The following is a 17,909-nucleotide window of genomic DNA, read 5'->3' as shown; positions in this document are numbered from 1 at the left end:
AAAGAAATAAAAGACATTGAGATTGGAAAAGACGAAGTCAAACTATTTGTATTTGTGGATGGCATGATCTTGTATAGAGTAAATCCTAAGAATCCACTAAAAACCATTAGAATTTACAAACATATTCGGCAAGATTGCAAGGTACAAGGTCGATACACAGAAATTAATCTTATTTTTATACCCTAGAAGGGAACAATCTGAAAATGAAATTAAGAAAACAATTCCATGTACAATAGCACCAAAAAGAATAAAATTCTTAGGAATAAATCTAACAAAAGAAGTGCAAAACTTATATGCAACAAACTACAGAACATTATGGAAAGAAATTAAAGGAGATCTAAATAAATGGAAAGGCATCCCATTTTCATGGACTGGAAGACTTAATATTATTAAGGTGGCAATATTCCCCAAATTGATCTACAGATTCAGTGCAACCCATGTTAAAGTTTCAACTGGCTCTTTTCTCAGAAATTGACAAGTTGATTCTAAAATTCGCATGGAAATGCAAGAGGTTCAGAATAGCCAAAATCATCTTAAAAATGAAAAGCAAAGTTGGAGGGCTCACTCCATTTCAAAACTTACTATAAAGCTACAGTAATCAAAAACAGGGTGGTACCAGTAAGAAGGATAGACATACAGATCGATGGAATAGAATTGAGAGAACAAAATAAACCCTTCCATTCATAGCCAGTTAATTTTTGACAAGAGTGTCGAGACAGTCCAATGGGGAAAGAATAGCCTTTCAAATGGGGCCGGGACAATAGGACGTCCACATAGAAAAGAATGGAGTCAGACACCTTTGTATACCGTATGCATAAGTCAATGTCCAATAGATGACCTAAAGGTAATGGTTAAAGGGATACAACTCTTGGAAGAGAGAAGAAGAGTAAACCTTCATGGTGTTGGGCTAGGCAAAGCCTTCTGAGATATGACACAAAACCACAAGCAACAAAAGATATATTGGACTTCATCAACATCAAAGGGCACCGTCGAGAAAGTAGAAAGATTGTTTGCTGAGTGGGACCAAATGTTTGCAGTCAGATATCTGACGAGGTACTTGTATGTGGAATATATAAAGAACTCTTACAACTCAATAAAATGACAAAATAATCCAGTTAAAATGGGCAAAGGATCTGAATAAACATTTCTCCGACGATGAAATGAAAATGGCCAATAAGCACGTGGAAAGATGCTCAACATCACTAGTTCTTAGGGACGTGCAAATCAAAACCACAAGGAGATACTACTTTCCATCTGCAAGGATGCCTATAATAATAATAATAATAATGACACAATAACAAGTGTTGACGAAGATGGGGAGAAATTGGAACCCTCGTACACTGCTAGCGGGACTGTAAAATGTGGCTCCTCCTTTGGAAAACAGTCTAGTGGTTCCCCAAAAAGGTTAAACATAGAGTTACCAGGATTTCCACCCCTACGTATATACCTAAGAGAAACGAAAACTTGCCCACACGAAATCTTGTACATCAATGTTCGTCCAGAGCCAGAAAGCGGACACAAACCCAAAGCCCGATAACCAATGAGTGGATAAATACGATGTGTTGTATCCACACCGTGGAATATTATTCAACCACAAAAAAAGGAACAAAGTGCTGATGCACGCTACAACGTGGATGAACTTTGAAGACATCACGCGTAGAAAACAGTCAAGGAAGCCAGATACAAAAGGCCACATGTTGTATGGTTCCATTTATGTGAAATGTCCAGAAGAGGCAAATCTGGAGACAAGGAAGATACATCAGTGGTTGCCCCGTGCTGGGAGGATTGGGGGAAAAGGGGATTGCCTGGTAATAGGTATAGCGTTTTTTGGGGGGGGGGGGGGTGATGAATATGTCCTAAAGTTGATTGTGGTGATGGTCACACAATCTTGCGAATATAGTAGGAATACACTGAAAACCTTTATTTTTTATTTATTAAATTTTTAAAAAATGTTTATTTACTTTTGAGAGAGGGAGACAGAGGCATGAGCAGGGGAGGGGCAGAGAGAGAGGGAGACACAGAATCCGAAGCAGGCTTCAGGCTCTGAGCGCTCAGCGTAGAGCCCGACATGGGGCTCGAACTCACGAGCCATGAGATCATGACCTGAGCTGAAGTCGGAGGTTTAACCGACTGAGCCACCCAGGCTCCCCTAAAAACCTTTAAACTGTTACTTTAAATTGGTGAACTGGGGTGCCTGGGTGGCTCAGTCGGTTAAGCAGCCAACTCTTGGTTTTGGCTCAGGTCATGATCTGGCGGTCCATGAGTTTGAGCCCTGCATCAGGCTCTGTGCTCACATTACAGAGCCTGCTTGGGATTCTCTCTCTTTCTCTCTCTCTCTCTCTCTCTCTCTCTCTCTCTGTCTGCCCCTCCCCTACTTGCATGCCCTCACTCTCTCTCTCTCAAAAACAAAAAAGATAAACTTCTAGGTGACGAAAAATTTTAACATTTAATGTTAATGTATTTGTCTTTAACCGATGCAATTGCAAAAATACAATTTTTAATTTAATTTAATTTCTTTATGTAGGAAGGAGCCCAACAGGCCAAAATGCCTAGGACCCACAAGGTCTGAACGTGGCCCTGGGTGGCGTCGGTGTGCATTTGACCACTAAAGGCTTCTCTCTCCAGATTTTGAGAAAACCATAGAACATTAAAGAAAGCATGAAACAATTCATTCAGATCTGTCCGTTCTGGCTTGCCACTGTTCTCTCTCTTTTTTTTTTACCCTCACTTCCAGTTGTTGGCTGTCAACAAACATCCCTTTCCATGGGTTCTAATCTTGGTACCTCTGGCTCGCTATGTGGCCCCGGTTGTTCTCTCTGTGGCCCCGAGTCTTATTGTCTTCATCTGTGACGGGAAGCGGGGCCCCGGAGCCTGAGGGAGGAAACGAGCGTGACAGAACCACAAGAGTGCCGTCCAGCCCCCTGTGGCCTCATGAATCTTTGGAAGGGGTGACGTCAATAAGACAGGAATCCACTCCTTCGCTTGGCACTCAAGACCCTTTGTGATCTGGCCCCCCGCCTTCCTTCTCAGCCTCACGTGCCAGCACACTCTTTATTTATATGGAGCGGGAAGGACGTTCAGGATCCCACAGGGGCTTCCAGGGACCCTCTTAGAGAAGAATTCACAAGCATCAAGCAGACGCATGAGTTGAGAATGCCGGAAGCTTCCAGATCTTTTTTGCCCTCCAACCGACGTTCGTTCCGTTTGGACACAAAAATCTGTATCCTTAAAATCTGTATCCAGTAAAATCCTTAAACCAGGGATTACAAGCAGACCCTAAAGGTCAGCCAATCCAGTGCCCCCGGGGGCCGGCTGGGTGGCCTCAGTGAGGCAGGGACGGGCAGGGACCGTGGCCGACTCCAAGGCTCGTCCGCTGTCTGAAGGGGGCAGCATCCGGCCCGTGTGATTGTGGCTATGTGCCCTGGGGGCCCAGCACGGCCGGGGTTTCTGAGTCTTCATCTGGGCTCGCAAGGCAACATTTTCCCTATGCTGGGATCCTGTGTGGGCCGCACAAAATGTGTCTGTGGGTGGGGGTCCAGCCTGCGCCACCTTTGTGACCGAGGGGCTGGAGGCTGGGCCGTGTGTCCTCAGAGGTCAGCACAGTGCCCAGCATCGAGGAGGCCCCGGAAGAGACTGAAAATTTGCGGTTTCTTATAGGCATAAGGTTTGGGTGTAAGGCTTTCGCTCATTTGTTCATCCGTTGGTTTGTTCATCCATTCATATATTCCTTCAGCAAATATTTAGTTTATAATGTGCTCACTATGTACCAGAAGCTGTTTTAGGTGATAGGGGCCCATCAGGAAGAGAGATGGGCAGACAGGGGAGGGACCTCTGGAATATTGAATAGATTAGCTAGGAAAGGCCTCCCTGAGCAGGTGACATGTGGGGAAAGTGGTAAAAAAGAGGAAAAGTAAACCATTCAGCTCTCTGAGGGAAAAATGCTCCACGTAGAAGTGGCAGCCTGTGCAAAGGCCCTGAGGCAGGGAGGGAAGGTTCCCGGCACATTTCAAGATCAGCAAGGAGGCCGATGTGGCTGGAGTGGAGTGAGTGAGGGGGAAGCTCGTAGGAGACGAGGTCGGGGAGGTGATGGGAGGACAGATCGCACAGGGCCTGGTTGGCCGCCCTGAGGACTTGGGTTCTGACCCTGAGCGATCTGGGAACCACGGGAGGCTTCTGAACGAAGGGACATGATCTGTCTGTGTGAATAAGGGCAGAAACAGAGAGACCCAAGCAAAGGCTGTGGGCGATGGTGGCTGGAACAGCGGAGGGGGTGAGAAGTGGTCGGATTCTAGATATACCTCCAAAGCCAGAGCCACAGACCAGACGTGGAGATGTGAGAGCAAGAGAGAAGTCAAGGCTGACGCTGCGGTTTTGGCCCGAGCGCGTGGGAGGCCGGAGTTGCCGTTTCCTGAGCGGGGGGCGGGGGTGCACGAGGATGTGGGGCGCGCCCTCGTGGCGCTGACGACTTGTGGGCCGTCCGTCCAAGAGTCACATGCAAGAGCTAGAACTGTCGGGTGACCGGATGTCCCACAGGGGAAGGCCAAGGTGCCGTGAGAGCTTAGAACAGGGAAAGTGTGTCCCCGGCAGGGGGGACGGCACGTGTGGAGGCCTCGTGGTGGAGGGAGCCTGAGGAGTGTCGGGGGCCGAGTTCAGGGGTCCCCGTGAAGGAACTTGGGCTTCATTCTTCAGGAAGTCATCAGAGGGTTTTGAGCGGGAGAGAGAGAGAGAGGGGGAGAGTGTGCGTGTGTGTGCGTGCGTGTGCGTGTGTGTGAGATGTGATCGGAACTGTGTGGCTCCAAAGCATCCCTCTGGCGACAGCAGTGTGGAGGCCCAGGGAGCCCCGCGAGCGGCTGCCCTCATCCTGGTGGGTCTGGATGGGGTTGAGGCCATGGAGGGGGACTGAGGGCTCGGAGCAGGTGCCAGCGACTGGGCTGGATGGGTTGGATCAGGAGGTGAGAGCGGAGGCGGCCTCCCCGGGGCTGTTCAGCTGAGTTGGCAGCAAACATTCCTTGGGGACACTGACTTTCCGGGAATAAAGGTTAGAGACGCTCGGGTGCCACGCCCACTTGGCGACAGGGCTCAGGGAAGGGGAGAGGCGAAAGCCTGAAGCCCTCGCTGCCTCTCACATTCTGAAAACCCTTCTTTTCTTTTCGAAGGTGAAACATGTCGCAGCTTCATTGACCTGGCCCCAGCATCGGAGAAGGGTAAGTGTGGCCCCCGCTCAGGTCTCAGGTGTGTGAGCCAAGCGCCCTGCAGAGACGCTTCCTGCCCAGGTGGCTTTCCAAAGCCCCATGAGAGCTTTTCCTGCCGCGCTCATGGGCGACGGCTCCCCAGAGGAGCCTGAATCCTGCAGCTCTGAGTTTCTTAAGCTGTTGGGAAGGGGACAGAAGCAGGTGGGGGATCATCTTGTCCCCACCCCCCGCCACCGCCGCACCACTCCCCTCCGCAATCGGGGTGGCCCTGAGAGTCATTACGCTTCCATCCTTCCAGGGCACAGCAGGACTTCCGGGAGGTAGGACGGGTGTGCAGACGTTGGGGTCAGGCTAGACCAGTGTTGGGGGCACTGCCTTGAGCGCAGGATTTGACCTCGGGGGCAGGAAGCCAGATGCCCTGTGTCTGTCATCTCAACAGGCGTGGGGAGGCCCCAGTCACTGTGCAGAGATGACTCCCTGGTGTGTGGGGCCCACGAACAGAGACTCTGCCCCCCGGTGATGCTCCGGTAGGATGGTCAGGGGCCGGCCATCCTGTGGGGTGAGCACAGCAGTCAGGATTAAGTTTAGCCACAGGAATGGTGATCCACAGTAGCTGGCTTTAAAGGACAAATGTGCCTTGCTTTTATAAAAGTTTGGAAGTAGGCAATCCAGGGAGGCTCTGCCCCACGAAGCTCTCAGGATCCGGAACCTTGCTGCCCCTCTCCATCATCTCTGTGCCTTTGTCCTCATGGTCTCAGATGGCGGCTGGTGCTCCAGCGGTCACACCTGCCTTCTGGGAAGCCACTTAGAAGGGTGCAAAGGAGGAAGGGCAAAGCTTGCTGGTCAATTCCAAGGTTTCTAGAAGCTGCCCGCGGCACCTGCTCATGTGTCCTTGGCCAGAACGTGATCCCAGGGCCAGACTCAGCTGCAAAGGAAGCTGGGAAATGAGACCGCTATCCTGGCAACCATGTGCTCAGAGAAGTCAGGGGTTTTGTTATTATGGAAGAGCAGGAGAATGGATGCTGGAGGGTTCGCTGCCGAAGGGACGTAGGGGTGCGGCCGCCTCCCCGCCTGCCCACCCCTGCCCAAGGAGGACGGCTGCCAGGAGAGGGGAGGTGTGCAGGTGTCTTCAGACAGCCTAGAGATGAGGAGAGGGCTCTGGTTCTGGAAGTCAGGGTGGGGAAACTAAGGCAGAAGTCCAGTGCTAGAAACTGTCCCAACAAGGGGGATCTCGGTGTGCCTGTCCGGGGCTTGTGGCCACTCGTGCCTCTTGCTGGTGGGGCTGGTGGCCCTGCAGCGTCTGGAGGTTCGGGGACTGGAGGGTCCGTCTCTGACCCATCCCTGCTGATGGCAGAGAGGGAGTGGGTGAGGGGGACCTATGTCACGGAGGCTGCTAATGTTCCTGTCTCACAGACACTGTCCCCTTGAAGACCTTCAACCAAGTGGCAGCTCATGAGACAGGGACCCTCAGGCCCAGGAAGAGGCCCAGACGCCCCCGCCGAGCAGCCTTTTGGCAGGGGGCACTTCCTCCTCCCTTTCCTCCTTGGCTTTCCCAGCGACTGTGCCCTATGTGGCCGCTACTCATGGTCACCCCTGAAGTTCTGAGCTGAGCAACCGGGCCCCAGCTTCTAAACCGAGGTCAGGAGGGGCACCTGGGTAGTTCAGCCGGTTAAGCCTCCAATTCTTGGTTTCGGCTCAGGTCATAATCTCTCGATTGGTGGGATCGAACCCCACGTCGGGCTCTGCGCTGACACCATGGACCCTGTCATGCCGTCTCTCTCTCTTTCTCCCTCTCTCTCTGCCCCCCCCTCCCCGCTTATGCTCTCCCTCTCTTTCAAAATAAGTAAACTTAACCAAGAAAAGTTGAAACTGAGGTCCAGAAGCGCCAGGAATACTGCTGGGTAATACGGGGCGGACGTTCACCGAGCGGTTCCTCCGCACCAGGTGCTTCCCAGGCGTTAACCAAGAAGCCTCCCCGCAACCTTGGGGGGCGCTGACAGACTCGCCCCACTTGACGGGTGAGGAATCGGAGCCTTAGAGGCATGAAGCCGCCTACGCCTCACATCTCGCGTGGGGCAGAGCCCACGCTTCGGGCCCCCCTGTGCTGTGGCATCTTGCGAGCCCGGCCCCGGGGGCGGCCCTCGAGAACGCCCAGCCAGTGATCCCCCCGAGGCCTGGGAGCTCCGGGCTCAACTGTGCTCCGCATTTGGCTTCCGGGAAGCGCGGCCCGTGTGCGCGCACGTAAGCGTGCGTGTGCGTGTCGGGTTGAGGGCGAGTGTACACGTGTGCGATCAGGTGCTCCCGTGAGTATTGCACACGTGTGTCTCCTGTGTGGACACGCACGCGCGCCGGTGGCTGAGCGTGTGCGTGTGAAAGGGCATGCGCGTGTGTGTCTAAGGGTGTGTGCACGCGTGGGCACGTGTGGAGTGCATACACGCGTGTGTCCATGTGAGCATGTGCATATGAGCATACACGGGTATGTGTGTGCACGTGTGAGTGTCCATGTGAGCATGTGCATATGTATGTCTAAGCGTGAGCACGTGTGAGCATGTGTGGAGCGCATACACATGTGTGTCCATGTGCATATGCGTGTCCAAGTGTGAACATGCACGTGTGTGCACGTGTGAGCGTGTGAGCACATACATGTGTGTGTGAACACACACACACGTGTCCAAGTGGGAGCATGCACGGATGTGTGTGTGCACGCGTGAGTGTCCATGTGAGTATGTGCATATGTGTGTCTAAGTGTGAGCATGCATGAGTGTGTGCACATGTGAGCATGTGTGGAGTGTGTACACATGTCCGTCCATGTGAGCATGTGCATATGTGTGTCCAAGTGTGAACATGCACGTGTGTGCACATGTGAGCGTGTGTGAGTACATACGTGTGTGTGAACACACACACGTGTCCAGGTGGGAGCATGCACAGGTGTGTGTGTGTGTGCACGTGTGAGTGTCCATGTGAGCATGTGCATATGTGTGTCCAATTGCGAGCATGCATGGGTGTGTATGTATGTGCACGCGTGAGCATGTGTGGAGTGTGTACACATGTGTGTCCATGTGAGCACGTGCATGTGTGTCCAAGTGTGAACATGCATGGGTGTGTGTGCACGTGTGAGCGTGTGGAGTGTGTGTCCATTGTGAGAATATGCATATATGTATCCGAGTGTGAGCATGCACAAGTGTGGGTGTGCACGTGTGAGCATGTGTGAGTACATACATATATGTGTGTCCATGTGAGCACGTGCATATACGTGTCCAAGTGGGAGCATGCACGGGTGTGTGTGTCCACGTGTGAGTGTGTGTGGAGTGCATATACGTGTGTGTGTCCAGGTGAGCACGTGTGTCCAAGTGTGAACATGCGTGGGGTGTGTGTGTACACGTGTGAGCGTCCATGTGAGCGTGTGCATACGTGTGTCCCAAGTGTGAGCATGCACGTGTGTGTGTGTGCATGTGCGTGCGTGTGTGGAGTGCGTACACGTGTGAGCGTCCATGTGAGCGTGTGCATACGTGTGACCCAAGTGCCAGCGCGCACGGGGGTGTGTGCACGTGTGAGCACGTGTGGAGGGTGCGTGTCCACGTGTGAGCACGCACGTGCGTGTGTGTGCCTGTGTGAGCATTGTGGAGCGGGTACACGTGCGTGCGTGTCCGCGTCCAGCGGCGGGCGGGTCGTTCACGCCTCCTCCTGGAAGCAGTCGACCTTTGTTCCTGCTTCTTTTACGAGGACCGAGGGCCCCGGGGAGATTGTATCTTTGTGTTTTCCGGCCTCGTGATTTTCCCTTCAGGGCTTGGCGGCCACGTCAAGGACCTTCTGGCGGCGCATATAAAAACGTTTATAAGGAGGCTGAGTGGGCTGGCTTTGCCGCCAAGCTGCAGAACGATTTTCGCGCCCTCCCGGCCTCTCAGGCACGTCAGCTGTCCCCTCAGATCGGCGGGGTTTGTCGCGCAGCTGCTGTGGCCTCTCCCCGAGCCCCCCCCCCCCCCCCCCCCCCCCGAGAGGCCTGCGGGAACGTGACGCTCACGGGTCCGTCCCTGTGCCCGCCTCCCACGGTGACTGTCCGTGTCACGGATGAGGTCCCCGAGCTGCGGAGACGGAGCGCTGGGTCGGGGCCACGCGGGGAGTCCGGGGCGGGCGTTGGAGCCCGGGTGCGTTCTCGCCCCAAAGCGCACGCGTCTCCTGGCTTCTTGTCCCCGCGCCCGCCCCCTCTGGGACTTCCCTTCTGGTCTGCCGGATATGGTAATGACCACGACGCTCACACGGACTGGCTTTCACTACCACGTGCCAGGCAGTGTTCTGAGAACGTTACACGCAGGGACTCGTTCTAGTCCTCATTTTACAGGTGAGGAAACGGAGGCATAGAGAGTGAATTGACTCGCCCAAGGTCATACAGTTAGGACGCTGGGTTTGAACCTGAGCCCTTTGACTCTTAAATACGCCAGGCCTTCCAAGACTCTGTGAGCGGGTGAGTGAATGTGTGTGTGTGTGTGTGTGTGTGTGGTCAAGGCTCGGTGTGTGTATGCGTGAGCAGGTACTGCTGTGAGAGCGTGTGCACGGGTGTCTCACGGGTGTGCTTTCATGCTGGTGGGTGAGCGCGTGTGAGAATGGGGGTATGTAAATGTGTGCACAGGTGAGACTGTGCACGTGCATAGAGCCATGGGGTGTGTTCATGTGTGTGCACGTGTGTGTGTGCACGGATGTGTGCGCATGTGCACAGACGCATGGGTGTGTGTGCGCATGTGCACGTGCATGTGCATAGATGCACGGTGTGTGGGCATGTGTGAGCGTGCATGGATGTGCATAGCTGCACAGCATGTGTTTATGTGTGAGCGTGCATGGATGTGTGTGCACGTGTGTGCAGGTGCATAGATGCATGGTGTGTGAGCGTGCATGGATGTGTGTGTGCACATGTCCATAGATGCACAGTGTGTGTCCACGTGTGAATGTGCACACATGCGTGGATACGTGTGTATATGCGCAGGGATGCATACATGTTTGCGTGCATGTGTGAACGTGGGTGTGTACTGGGTGATACTCCCTGCTCCTCCTGCACCAAGACCTCTGAGCCAAGTTCAGGGTGTCCTCAGACTAGGTCTCCCCTTCTTTTCTTGACCTCCTTCCGCCTGGCAAACCATAGTCACACTTTCAAGGCCCTTCACAAATGGCACCCCCTCTTTGCCATTTTCTCCAGTACCCTCTGGTCCCTTGCTTCCCGACCCTGTCCCCTGGAAAATTATTTGTCTGTCATCAGTATTTTTAGCATGACGTGCATTTTTCTCAGTTTGTGCCTGACCATTTTAGTTTTGTGCTTCACATGGGAAATATCTTTTTGTTTTATACTAGCCTAAGCCACATCCATTTTTCATCTGGATTCCTGCCACGGTCTCTTAACTGCTTACCTCCTTCCATGTTTGCCCCCTGATTCACTTGTGCCAGAATGATTTTTTTAACGTGTAAGTCAGCTCATGCGAATCCCCGTTTAAAACCCGCCCTTGGCTTCTGTCGCACTCAGAGAAAAAGCACACGTTCTCATCACAGCCTGTAAGGTGTGTAGGGTCTGGCCCCGTACCTCTGGGACTCGTCTCCTGCGCTCTCCCCTCCCCTGCCGTCACCACACTCCAGCACCCCCGGATCCTTACTGTTCCTTGAGTCAGCCAAACTAGTGTGTGCCTCAGGACCTTTGCACTTGTCATTCCCTGCTCCCAGAGCACTGTTTGCTCAGCTCTCTGCACAGCTGGTACCTCCTCGTCATTCAGGGTTCGGTTTGAATGTCCCAGCTTCAGGGAAGCCTTTGCATCACTTATTACTGCCTGCAGTGTGTTCAGTGCTCGCCTGATTAACACGGTCAGCCCCGCGAGGGCAGGGATTTTGTCTCCTTTGTGACTCATTGTGTCCCCACTGCCCAGGAGGGAAGCCTGGCGCTGACAGGTACTTCACAACACCTGTTGAATGAATGAAAAATCAGCATTGATTTTAACAGTATATACTCTTGGTATGAAAATTATAATAATTCTTTTTAAAAAAAGTTTCAAGGTTTATTTATTTTGATGTTTATCTTTGAGAGAGAGAGAGAGGAAGAGAGAGAGAGAGAGAGAGAGGGAGAGAGCAGGGGAGGGACAGAGAGAGAGGGAGACACAGAATCCAAAGCAGGTTCCAGGCTCCAAGGTATCAGCACAGAGCTGGACGTGGGGCTCGAACTCAGAAACCATGCAATCATGCCACATCCACCATCGTGCTGGGTAGCAAGCCGCCCTGGAGTGCAGGGGCATTCGGCATTTACTTTTTGCTCCCGTGGTTGGGGCTTATCTTGGTTCCAGGATGTGGTCTGGGCTCACGTCTGTTCCACGTGTGTTCCTTCTGGGGGCCGGGTAGAGGGGACAGAAACGCAAGGTGCCTAACCGCACAAAAACGTTTTCGAGTTTTGCTGGCATCGTATCTGCCAACATCCCATTGGCTAAAGCAAGTCACACGGCCACTGCCAACATCGGCGAGGCAAGAAATACACTACCCACGTGGGGACCTCCGGGTCTGACCACAGCCTCGGGGATGGTTGTGTTGGAATTGGCTCAGCCGGATTTCTGGGCGTGTGTGTGTGTGTGTGTGTGTGTGTGTGTGTGAGACTCATTGATTTGCAGGTCAAAGTCTCCCCCAGTCGTTGTCATCCCAAAGTGACCTATGTATTTCTCCAAAAGGGACCCACATGTTCGGGTGGGTTTCCTTGCCGGGTACCAACTGAACAGCCTCTGCATGCCAGTCATTTGCACGCACGCCCTTCCATGTGACAAATGTTTCCTGAGCACCCACTACGTGGCAAGCTCTAGGCTAAGCTCTGGCGGTGTAGACACGAACGGGGCAAAAAAGTCTCTGCCCTACGGGTGGGGAGAGGGCTAAAAATGGTTAGCAGACTTCGGGGAGGGGCTCCGACAGAGGCTAAAGAATCCACCCTCCGCTGGAAAAGGCAGGAGGAATAATGTTCTGCCGCCTCAGATCCCTGCAGAGAGTCCGGGAAGATGTTGGGGTTCTCCTCCCTTTACCTTATTAACGGTGTTCCCCGGTAAGGATTGGTCCCAAGTCACCTGTCACGGTGTCATGTGGGGAATGCTCCCGGTTCCTACACCCCAGTTGGGAGCTGTCCCTCACAGGTCGATGGGCTGTCACTGTGAAAGAATGAAGGAGCCTCCCGTGACCCATAGTTGCCATCAAGCCTGCACCCTTCAGCTCCTATCTGCTTTTCCTCAGTCCCCATCGACACACACAGTGGAGCACAATTCGGCAAGGGGAGTGGACGGTCTACACCGTGGGTTTGCGCAGAAGAAGCCAGAGTCAAGAGAATACCTCCTACGACGATGCCACTTAGGTAAAACTGGAAAACAGGCACGATGAGTCTAGACTGTGAGAAGTCAGGACAGCGGTTGCCCTCGACGCCTGAATGGGGGACGTGCGGAGGGCCCCGGCGGCTGGCGATGTTCCGATTCTTGGTCTGCGTGCTACATGGATGTGTTTAGTTTATGAGAAGTCATCAAGCCGTGTAGTTACGATAGATGCGCTTTTTCTGTCTGTATGTGATGCTTCAAGAAAGAGTCAAACAGTTTCCCACACTGAATTCTAAATTATCCTTCCGAAGTGAAAAATCCCACCGTATCAGGGTTCTGCTTGAACCCTTTCCCTGGCTCCCAAGCTTAAATATCCCAGGATGTTTGAACACGGTGTCCGTGGCCCTTTGTGGTCTGGTCTGCCTTTCTTACTCCACTTCCTACCGTCTCTGACGTGGACCCTGGGCTCCAGCCCTGTCCTTCTCCTTGCATCCACTTTCCTTGAGCTCTCCGCCATCTGTCAGGCCTCTGTGCCTTTGCACATGCCGTTCCCTCCGTTTGGTCTGTGGACCTTGGAAAACTTCTATTTACCCTTCAAAACCTAGCTTAGACATGACGTTTTCTGCCAAGCCACCCCTGAACGCAGAGATACCCACGGTGACTGGTCCCAAGAACACCCGTCATTCTGCATTGAGATCATCTCCATCAGACTGGACACTCCCGGAGGACAGGCACCGGGTCTTGTCCTTCTGACGGCTCCCGTGCCCCAGCCAGAAAGGGTTGGCACACAGCAAGAGTTTAGCACATGTTTGTTGAATGAAGGAAGGTAGGGAGGTCCATGTTGCACACCCTGGGTGACCCGTTTGGGTTTGGAAACTTGGATCCTGACTCAAGAGTCTGTGGTCTCCCCTGACCCCCCCTGGGCTGAGCTGCCCAGTCGTCCCTCCTCGCGTTTCCCAGCGAGCTGGGATTTCTGGCAGCCACCAGCTGGCAGCTTTTTGGTGAAACATTCTCCAAGGCTTGTAGGTTTCATTTGTTTCATATTTCAGGGACGTGTAACAATGTGGTGGCTCCACGGCCACAATCCTGAGTCTTGCCTGAGTCATTTCTCCCTTCAGTTTCTATAATAGTCTCTTGTTGGTTCCCCGAACCTCTCTGTTCTGCGTCTGAAATCGATTTACAATTCTGCTGCTCACTTAATTTATTTAGTGCATTTCATTGATTTATGTCATAGAACTGAAACGTGCATAGATCAGAACACGCTGGGCAGGGAAGGAAGGGGACAAACCAACAGTCACGGCTGCCCGGGATCTGACATCGGAGCTTCGCGCAGGTCAGTCTGCTGGCTGCAGCCCCAGCACGCCGGGTGGCCGGCGCGTCCCGGGCCTGTGCGTTAATCCCGGGTGATCTTTTCGCTCTGTCTGCCTGGGGAGCTCTCTGTCAACCGTCACGAGCCAGCCCAAAGGTCCTGCCTCTGCAGAGTCCTCCCTGCTTCCAAATTCCCGGGTACCTATCTGTGGCCCCGGGGCCTGGCAAAAGGAGAGGTCTGATGCTTTCATCCCATGACGCAGAGACTTCAGGACACAAAGAGACAGGGGACCAGCCCCGATGGCTGACACGTCCATTGTTCCCTCTCACCTGCCATTCCCAGACAATATTGAGATCCTTCTTGCAGCCCTTTGGCTGAGGTGGGGACTCATCAATCATCTGAATGGCCCTGGTCATCTGTGGAACCAGCAGAGCCCTGGAATCCTAAAGGAAGAGATTCTCTCCTGGCCATTCTCGATAAACTCATAACACAGGCCGCCTCACTGGGTGCCGTTCTCGGAGGCAGGGCAGGCCGAAGCCTTGTGTTCGGACACCGGCCACATTGACCTCGTCCCCCTTGCCGCAGGCCGGTGGTCGGTATCCTCCGGTGCCAGGCTGTGTGCCAGGATCCCGGGCAGTGGGGGGGGGGTCACCCGCAGCTCCTGCTGTTGCGGAGCCTTCTAGTGGGGGACCGACGAGGAGACTCACATCTGCGGACCCGGGGGCCCAGAGGGCTGTGGAAGGGGCTCAGGACGGTCTGGGTAGGCCGTGTGGGAGGGGTGCCAAGCAGGGAGGGTCCCGAAGGACGAACGACTGGTGCATAAGGGGCCCCAGGGGCTGTCATTCCTGGAACAATGAGTGGCGCGTAGGCCAAGAGTCCCATGAGGCAGATGCACAACGCACGGTTACTGGAGGGATGAAAGGAAGAAGGAAGGTGGAGCCCAGAGAGGTTAAATGCCTTGCTCGAGGTCACACAGCACATTTAGGTTAGAGTCAGGCTCCCCCCCCCCACCGCCCCGCCCCAGGCTTCTGAGGTCTTTTCAGCAGCAGCAGCAGCCTGCCCACCCTGCCACCCCACCCACCCATTCTCATCCATCCCGTCCCTCCCACCACCCGCCGGTGTCATTTTCTCCAGCACCACAAATGGTCCTCTCACCTCCCTCGTTCTCAAGTGGCGGATCTGTCACTTTCTGTCCTGAAATTCTGGATTCCTCTAATTACGCGCTCTTATTAAAGGTGATTACATCCCGACGGCTGGTGGAGGACTGCTTCTGGAGATCACAACATCGAGTAATTGCTTTAGTTGCCCTCATTCCAATTATTCAAGATTATCTTTCTAGGTAATTGGGTGTCTGGGTAGTCTTGCCTGCTCACTCTCTCAGAGAGCGTCGTATTAACCCCAAACGGTGACCAGCTTTCGTGTTTCGTAATCGGAAACAGTTTCCCCACGGTGAGAAGACCCTCTTAAGTGTAAACAGTGGTAATTTAAATTTCTAAATGACTCCGTGTCTTATCATACTTTGGTGTGAGAAATTAGCTTGGACGCTTCAATCCAGCCTTTTGCCTGTCTGAGCAGAGGTTTTCAGCAGTGTGGGGGCTGGGGCGGGAAAGGGGATAGGGTTTGCTGAGCTGCACGGGGCCTGCAGAATTTGAAGGATGCTGGCGCCTTTCCAGAACCCAGAAAAGTCTTTCCATGGGCTGGTTCTTCCTGGACCCCTCCTCGGAATGGAATTTGCAACAAGGCCCTTCGATTTAGCCCGGGTCTTGCATCCGCAAAGCGTTTTCACTTTAGACCCACGATGATTCCTTCAAATGAGGTTAGACATACAGCTACAAATCAGGTTCACCACGTTCAGTTGTGCAGGTTACTCACTGTGCGAGTCTAGGAGTCACGGTTCGTACCGGAGTCTACGCGAATGGCGTGGGGTTGGGCAGTACGCATCCCGTACGGTTGTACGTAGGGGCCAGGGATACATAGGCAAGGTTAAAGGAAAACATTCAACACACAATTTATACCTACACCTCAACACTGAACCACTCTGCCTAGTATGAGCTGGGGATTTGTGACTCTGTTTTGTCGGGTTTCCTTGTTTTCATCGATATTACTTCATTGGTATAATTTAGGCACAGCGAATTGCATAGCTTTTAAAAAAAATTGTTTTTAACATTTATTTATTTTTGAGACAGAGAGAGACAGAGCATGAACAGGGGAGGGGCAGAGAGAGAGGGAGACACAGAATCCGAAACAGGCTCCAGGCTCTGAGCGGTCAGCACAGAGCCCGACGCGGGGCTCGAACTCACGGACCGCGAGATCGTGACCTGAGCCGAAGTCGGACGCTTAACCGACTGAGCCACCCAGGCACCCCTAAATTTTTTTTTTTATGTTTATTCATTTTTGAAAGACAGCACAAGCAGGGGTGGGGCGGAGAGAGAGGGGGACACAGAATCCGAAACAGGCTCCAGGCTCTGAGCGGTCAGCACAGAGCCCGACGCGGGGCTAGAACTCACAGACCGCGAGATCGTGACCTGAGCCGAAGTCGGACGCTTAACCGACCGAGCCGCCCAGGCGCCCCGAATTGCATAGGTTTTAAATGTACAGTTCAGTGAGTTTCAAGAAGTGCTTACACGCATGTAGCTCATACCCCTGTCCAGATAAAGACCCATGGCCATGGGGCGCCTGGATGGCTCAGTCGGGTGAGTGTCAGACTCCTGGTTTCAGCTCAGGTCATGATCTCACGGTTTGTGAGTTCGAGCCCAGCTTCGGGCTCCATGCTAACAGCGTGGAGCCTGCTTGGGATTCTCCCTCTGTCTTTGCCGCTCCCCTGTTTGCTCTCTACCTCTCTCTCTCAACAATAAATAAATAAATGAACATTAAAAAAAAAAACACGGCCAGCTTCATGGGCATGCGACCCATATAGTCACATAAGGTCCCACGCATAGAAGGGCTTTACATTTGGTTTAACGCTCTACGGTCACTGTCTTGAAATTCTTAATAAGTTTTCTAACAACGGGTGCAGCATTTTCATTTTTCACTGCCTTCCAATTTGGGCTGTGTACTTCCCCCCCCCAAAAAAAAATTATTATTCACTATTTCTTTTTACACCAATTCATTTAGAAAGCCTACTTTTTAATTTTTTTTTTTTTCAACGTTTTTTATTTTTTATTTTTGGGACAGAGAGAGACAGAGCATGAACGGGGGAGGGGCAGAGAGAGAGGGAGACACAGAATGGGAAACAGGCTCCAGGCTCCGAGCCATCAGCCCAGAGCCCGACGCGGGGCTCGAACTCACGGACCGCGAGATCGTGACCTGGCTGAAGTCGGACGCTTAACCGACTGCGCCACCCAGGCGCCCCGAAAGCCTACTTTTTAAAGCCTCGTCCCGAGTAATGATATCTGTCAACTCACAGTTTAGTGTGAGTGCTTATTCTTTCCAAGATGCTTTAGAGTAAATAATAATAATACCCCCCTCGCCCATTTTTTTTTTCCGTTTTGCCAACATGCCAGACCCAGCGGCGCCCCCAGCAGCTTGATGTGGTGTGGGTTGCTGGTACACCGAGTCATGGGTGGGGAAACTGAGGCCCAGAGAGATTAAGTCATCTTACCCAAGACCATATGGGTCGGTGGGGCGGGGTGGGAACCCGGGCCCGCGGGCCGCAGTCCTCGAATGGCACCGTGCCACTTACTGCCTCAAGACGAGGTATTAAAATAGAAAAGAGGGACGCCTGGGTGTCTCAGCTGGTTGAAAGTCCAACTCTTGATTTCGGCTCGCGTCACGAGCTCACGGTTTGCGAGTTCGAGCCCCACGCCTGGCTGTGCGCTGGCCGTGCAGACCCTGCCTGGGATTCTCTCTCTCCCCCCTCTCTGCCCCTCCCCTGCTTGTGCTCTCCCCCTCCCCCCCAATAAATAAATAAACATTAACAAATAAAATAGAAAAGGATCTTAAAACGAGTCGGGACTGGGAAGGACTGAGGTCTTAATGAAAGAGAAGGACAAGTTACACGTTGGCCAGACGGGGGCCGGGGAGGAAGAAAGAGCCATCACACCGCGTGGGAACGTCACTCGTGATCCCCCAGGGCGCTCGCACCACATGCACCTTCCT

At 53.1% G+C, this 17,909-nt stretch overlaps 1 protein-coding gene across 5 annotated transcripts in view; it reads left to right on the top strand.

Moving 5' to 3' along the window:
* The window catches only part of GSG1L (GSG1 like), a 208,295-nt gene that overhangs the window by 66,880 nt on the left and 123,506 nt on the right, over positions 1-17,909 (top strand). For all 5 annotated transcript variants that reach the window (XM_053894386.1, XM_019431914.2, XM_053894385.1 and 2 more), the window contains exon 2: positions 5,157-5,204. In XM_053894386.1, the coding sequence (XP_053750361.1) occupies positions 5,157-5,204 (48 nt within the window). The remainder of the gene's footprint in view (positions 1-5,156; positions 5,205-17,909) is intronic.

This window comes from Panthera pardus, unplaced genomic scaffold (assembly GCF_024362965.1).
Source record: "Panthera pardus isolate Hobbes unplaced genomic scaffold, ASM2436296v1 HiC_scaffold_5, whole genome shotgun sequence".
Classification (NCBI taxonomy): domain Eukaryota; kingdom Metazoa; phylum Chordata; class Mammalia; order Carnivora; family Felidae; genus Panthera; species Panthera pardus.
Note: the sequence above shows the minus strand (reverse complement) of the source record. Positions and strands in the feature narration are given on the sequence as shown.